Source organism: Sinocyclocheilus rhinocerous, unplaced genomic scaffold, assembly GCF_001515625.1.
Source record: "Sinocyclocheilus rhinocerous isolate Xijiao unplaced genomic scaffold, SAMN03320098_v1.1 scaffold106, whole genome shotgun sequence".
Classification (NCBI taxonomy): Eukaryota; Metazoa; Chordata; class Actinopteri; order Cypriniformes; family Cyprinidae; genus Sinocyclocheilus; species Sinocyclocheilus rhinocerous.
Genome location: NW_015633181.1, coordinates 1,321,758 through 1,328,487, shown reverse-complemented (window position 1 = coordinate 1,328,487; position 6,730 = coordinate 1,321,758). Strand labels below are relative to the sequence as shown.

At 38.0% G+C, this 6,730-nt stretch overlaps 1 protein-coding gene across 1 annotated transcript; it reads right to left on the bottom strand.

The window, feature by feature from the left end:
- Positions 1-3,721: 3,721 nt before the first annotated feature.
- LOC107743418 (class A basic helix-loop-helix protein 9-like) lies at positions 3,722-4,558 on the bottom strand. The gene has a single exon (XM_016556640.1). The coding sequence runs from the start codon at positions 4,556-4,558 to the stop codon at positions 3,722-3,724; it is 837 nt and encodes a 278-aa protein (XP_016412126.1).
- Between the last annotated feature and the right edge of the window lie 2,172 nt (positions 4,559-6,730).

Here is a 6,730-nt window from a genome sequence, read left to right as displayed (position 1 = left end):
GTGGTTTTTGGCAGTAGAATGAGGCGTTCCTTTATACAAATGGCCTTTTTTGTATAATTCTAAAAACATCCACCATCAGGTTGTGGTACATGTGTTTTTTTGCTATGAAATCTTTACTGATTTTTTAAAAGTAAACTTAGGAATAAATGTAATATTGTAGTATTATTTTAAGATGCTTACTGGACTGGAGCAACTTTTTCAGATATGGATAATCAATTTGACAATTTTTTTTTAGAAAAACCATGTTAAAGTGTGATTAACAAATATGATACATTAGGCTTTTGAGGAACATCTATTTCTCAATCATCATTGTATTGCATTGCATTATATGAAAAAGAAACAGAGTTTGCATCATAAAACTAAACATTTAAATATCATCTTACTAAGACATATTGGGAGATATAGTGTGACAAATGATGTGTACAATATATGCATATTATGTAAGTCGTCTTATACTATTGTGAAAATCGTATTGATTTATGTAACAAGCTTACATCTCAGAATTTCATCTTACTTTTTGACCATATAAATATCAATAACTGTGCCAAATTGCATATTTTTGCTCTGTTTGAGCTTGTGAAAAGTTGCTTTTTTTTCTTCCTCAAATGTGAGCTCCATATTCCCCTACCATATGTCATACAATATGAGCCATAAAAGCCTGATGTATCAAATATGATACTCAACAGAAAACAATTATGCAAATTTATTTTCCATTTCAAAACATTGGATTTTTTCTAGGCTATAAACACACAATGCAGCAGTTGGTTTTGGTTGGTTGGTTTTCAGCTATGGTGTTCTGTTACCACCTGCTGGTGGTGTATGTGGATGATAGTCAGGAGGAAGATCACAGCATATGACATGAATATCCAAACGAACAGCACACTACGTGCCAACACTGACGCATCACGGATACTGTCCCAGAGCATTGTTCTAATTACATGCCTCTACTCTGGTCCAAAACCAAATCTGTGTCCATGAAAGTGCCAGAACCCCATCAAAACGGTCATAAATGCTAACTTCCGCTATCACACTTTAACTTTGGCCTTTGTGTGTACGTGTGAATGTGTCTTTCATCATTAGTAAGCAGTAGAGAGGCTACAGGTGAGTCATCTGCCATCTCTCTCTCTCATGTGCGCAGTGTCTTGGCATGTGCCCTCCTGCATATTCTCCTGTCAACAGTACCTGCCGCAGACATCATGGGGGCGGTGCGGCCCGGCCCGACCTGGCCTGGCAGATCAGCGTGGGTTTGAAGTTGGTGAAATTTATGAGTGAGAGGTGTTATTGTGCCATGGATGACTCATTGCATTCAAATCTCTGCATTACAAATGCTCATAAGCTCATTCATCTGCCTTCAGCTGCATCAGAAAGCCCTTAAAGTCATCATAAAATCACAATTGACTGCATCGACTATTCCTTATGGAAGCTTGTTTCCACCATAGGATAAAAAAAGAAAAACTAATTTACTTTTTATCACACAATTTCAAAATTTTCTCTCAATTCTGAGTTCATATCTCACAATTTAGACTCTTTTGTGGCATGTAAAGTCAGAACTGCAAGATATAAACTTGGAAAAAAAACAGAATTGCAAGATATAAAATCAGAATTCAGGCTAATAATAAAGATTCCATTTTGCTCTATGTTAAAGTCCTGCCATTGTCCAGTCTGCACAAATAATGTGCTGCCCTCTAGTGTCCAAATGCTTCTATTTAGCAGTTGATTATTTTACCTGCTGCAAATTAAACTGTTCACAGATCTTCATCTGACAGATATGACAAATGCATTGGATCAAATGAGCAATGTCCGGATTGACGGGAAAGATTTACTCACTGCAGACACAAACTTGCTGATGTGCTCAAATGAAGCCTGACTGGCCCGCTGCCACAGCAGGCAGGACGACAGACATGTTGTCACCATCACTCAACACATTCATCGTCAATGTCACTCAGCACGTTTGCCGTGAGTCAGGGATTTCCATGATTCATGTCTGTGGATGAAATAAGAGGAAGACAATCAGTCCGTCCCCTCTTCTCTCTCACCCCCAACCTTGTTTGTGTAGCCCGCTCGGACACACCTGCAGGTCTCCCCATAAAAGTCGTAGCGTACGATCAGTCACCACGGGGCTGCCGGAAAGAGACCAAGGGGGATTTTCTCTCTCTCTCTCTCTATGGGTAGAGCTTGCACTTCCTTCCTGTGAGGTCATAAATCTCTCCCCAAGCACATGCTAATGGTCTAATATTAACAGTGTTTAGATCTACTTTGAGGATGGCCCTCACCTGAGGGTCCCACTCATATTTCAAAAATCATATTCAAACCTTACCTCCACTATTCTTCGCTAGTGGAATGATCTTTCCAACTCCATCCAAACAGGCGAGTCCCTCACCTTTTCTATGAGCACTTGACTGAATTATTTAATATTCTTGTTTTAAACAAGAACAATGGACAGTCCATGACTGCTCCAGAATTATCTACAGAATTAAAAAGGGACATATGGCACTGTTAAAACATTAATTGATACATAACATGCATAAAACATCACACCTAATGTTTTCAAATGTATTGCAAATAATAAATAATACAACTACAACTAAGTTGCACTGATACATAGCTAAAATAAATGGGTATAAATAAAAGATCGGCTAAGTTGAAAACTAGAGTGCATGTTGATGCATTCTAAATATATATATTAGCATTGCTATGTACAGTATGTATTTAAGAAATATTTTTAAAAATGTACTTTAACTGATTGTAGTCTTTCCTCTATTTTTATTAGCATTACAATCTTTTTTGTTTTTATCAGTTTAGCAATTTTGTATTTCAGCAATTATGTTGATGCATAGTCTATATATTATTTAAAACATTAATATATATATATATATAAAATAAGCTTTTCAACTTTTCCCTCCTCTGTTTTAGCTGTTTTAGGAATCTTTGTATTTTAGCACTTTGCATGTTACATGCTTACAATCGATTTGTGTATTCCTCATTTCTCAAGTTGCTTTGGATAAAAGTATATACTAACTGAATAAAATCTACATGTGAAAAAAACAAGGAAAGCCATTTGAGATTGAAAATATTATGGTGTAAAATCATTTTGAATTAAGTTAAAATCATTTGTTTAATAGTTACTGAAAATGCTAACATGCTAATGTGCACATATACTCGTCCAGACTCAAGCATGAATGGGATTTCTGCTAACCCTTGCTACGTCAGAATGTTTTTACATCCTGTTATGAAAAGAATGAGCGGTTCATGCAAGATCAAAGCTCCATTTTTCGGAAATGAGTAGAAGGGAACAGACACTTTGTCTCTGCATGCACACAAATACATAATGCACTTAATTGCTACGTATGCAAACAGAAATACTCTCTAACTTTTGGCATGAAGAGACTCAGTGTGTTACTATTTTGCATATTTTATTACAAAAGGGGAAATGCAAACTTCTTATTGCACAAATAGATCTTTTAAACAAACTTTTCTTGTCTTTTGTTTACTAATGCAATACTTTTGCAAATCACATGTAATTTGCTCTTTACATATACGTTTCTATTAATGCAATTAACACTAATTATAATTACAATCAAAATATGTACAATGTTTCCAATGGTAACGAAACCACAGAAATGCACCTGTTTACAGGTGTTGACAGTGATTTTCCCAGTTCTTGCATTCAGTTTGGCCTTTGACAGTCTCAAGAGTCCTTGTCCTGGTGCATGAGTGTGTATCACAGTGTGTTGTGGCAGTGCTGAGGCCCAGCGTCCTGCAGGTACCCCATATGCCAGGACAGAGGAAGTGTCTGCAGTGGTTCCCCGTAATTGTCTATATGATTTGAGCCACAAGAGCCCCAAACTCCTGGCTGATATGCCCCAACATCACCTATTCGTCCATACCTGGATGAGCTTGCCATATCACAAGGAGGGTAAAGCTGGGCATCAGGAGAGAAACACGGGTAGTGAGGGGAGGGTGGACAAGCAGGGCTTGTGAAAACGTGTTGCTCTGAGGACAGTCTGTGCAATGGATTTTGTATATGGTGGCTGAGCGGCTGGTGCCAGGATAGGAAGTTCTGGGATTCAAGGCGGACAGGAGGCGATGGCTCCTGCCACAAGCCACCCAGCTGCCCGTGACACTCAAGGTGGCTGCAAGACTTCCCCACACTTGCTGGTGGGTTGTTAGTGAGGAAGACTGACAAAGCCGAGATCCGATTGATGGCCCTCTGGAGCGTGGCGATCTTCGACAGCCGCTTTCCACTCAGATCGTGATGCAGAGCCACCCGGAGCGCGTTGAAGGCCTGGTTATAATCCATGATACGTTTCCTCTCTCTCACGTTGGCCGCCACTCTGCGTGCTTTGGAGCGCACCGGCCTATTGCGTTTCTTGCTCTGTCTCTCCTCTGGCTTGCTTAGGGTGCTGTTGGGGTAACAACTTGTCGAACTGCTGCCGTCACTGCTGTCCAGCTCCTCTGACCCTTGAAGACTCTCATCCAGTTCCTCCTCGGAGAACTCGGAGCTGGTGAAGCTGCCTCTGCTCGCCATGGAGAACCCGCAGACTGTTTCCAGTGTCATCGATCTCCTGCGCTGAGAGTCTAGATGACGCTTTCTCACACGACCTGTGATTACCTGTGATGTTTCTCAAAAGGTCGAGACGCTCTTTAAAGCACCTCTTTTAGGAGTCACATGGTACAGTCACCTATGAGAAATGCTGGTGTTTATGAGCTCCCCAAGGCAAATTCAGCTGCTCCCTCCCCAGACACGCCTTCTGCTGCAAAATCCGCACAACCACGTATAGGCCATGAATTAGTGAGTAAAACTCAGACACAGACAAATAAAAACACAGACATCGAAGATGTTTTAGATTTGTACATCTCATAAACTGTGGAAAAATTAAAACATTACATCACAACATCACTTACCATCATCAGAGATAAGGAATGAGCTTTTGGCACTTTTAAAGGAGGGCAAGTTGACCTTGAACTGGCATTTTAAACAAGTAATTCTAGACTTCTTTACGTTTCTTTATTTTTCTGACTTCTCCATTTTTTAATTACTTAGGCCCAAGGTTTTTAGTGTAATGTCAGGGGTGGTTCATCATATAATTTATATAATTAGTGTATGTATATATTTTTTATATTTATTATTTAAATAGAATTTATTTTAATGCGTTTGTTATGTATATGATTGTTTATATGTATATACTATAATTCATATATACTATTTTATATATTTGTGTGTGTATTTAATTAAATGACTACATAAATGTCAGTAAAATATACATAGAATAATAATATAATAATTATTAATTAAAATGTTTACACACACACACACACACATTGATAGATAATTAATATATAATATTATATAATTTATGTAATATAATTTTTATAATATTTTTATTATATTATTTAAATTATATATATATACACTACCGGTCGTCAAATTGTATTAATTCTGCATATTACAATGATTTCTGAAGGATCATGTGACACTATAAAACTGGAGTAATGACTGCTGCAAATCCAGCTTTGCCATCACAAGAATAAATTGCATTAACATATATTAAAAACTTATTTTAAGTTGTAATAATATTTCACAATATTACTGTTTTACTGTATTTTTGATCAAATAAATGCAGCCTTGGTGAGCATAAGAGATTTCTTTCAAAAACATTTTTAAAAAAAATCTATTAATTATTCCATTCTTTTGACCAGTATATATACATATTTAATAAATGCAAGTTGAATTGTTTTATATGTAAAGCATATTGCATTTGTTAATTTACAGGGTTTTATTTTATGGCACTTAATTTTAAAAGGGCTAAAAAAAAATGTTTAGCACTTTGTGTCAGTGATAATGGCTGAACTTGTTATAATCTTCAAGGGCAGTGTCTCGTAGTAGATTCCTGCTGGGTCTTGTGATTAATCACACAGGTTGTTCAATCTAAATTTGTCTGTTAATGCTCATGACAAATTGTGCATTTATCAAATAGCTAGTATTTTGTGGATTTCCTCTCATGTGTGAAGGACTTGCGATCCATTATTTACATTTGTCCACAGATACAATTATCATCTCCAGCATGCGATCTCAGCGCTGTGTTGGTGCTGGGCCTTGTGGGCCGTATAATTTGAGTGTCTTTGTAACAAACTATAAATCAAGCCCGAACAGCACCTGAGGATAAGAACAGAAAGACACTCGGACTTCAAAGCCCGCAAAAAGAGAGCAAGTATTTGACAATTATAACATGGCTTCAACAGCACACCATACACACTGTGTTTAGCACTGACAGGGGGACCGCATACTTTTGTCTGGTTTGTTTTTGACAGATTGCATGATGGTCATGTTTCAGGTTGTGCAACAGGGAATCTGGTCTGTATCTCTATGGATCTTTGTCCTTTCACTGCCCGCAGCCTGATCATGTCCTGCTTCATCATGCTCTCTAATCTGAAGAACAACGGCTGCTGTAAGTCAATAGTTCAGTGCTAAAGCATCGCTGACAGTTTGTCATACCAAGGATAGCTGTCATCCTCCCAGTCTGTGTTGTGTAATGTCTCAAAAATGTGCTTTCTCTTGTGATTAAAAATCTCTCAATAATAGTAATTGATAAATGAATGACTTTGGGGCATCCAGTCTGTGTTCTGTGCTGGGTTAGTGTATGGCAGAGGGACAGACAGAATGAGAGGTCAGGCCTCTTCCTCTGCTCCTTTTTTATGGAGGCTGTCTAGGCTGATTGACGCCACACCG

Bases quoted from the DNA above. Each gene is read 5' to 3' on its own strand.
- LOC107743418 (XM_016556640.1), bottom strand. From the start codon at position 4,558: ATGACACTGGAAACAGTCTGCGGGTTCTCCATGGCGAGCAGAGGCAGC.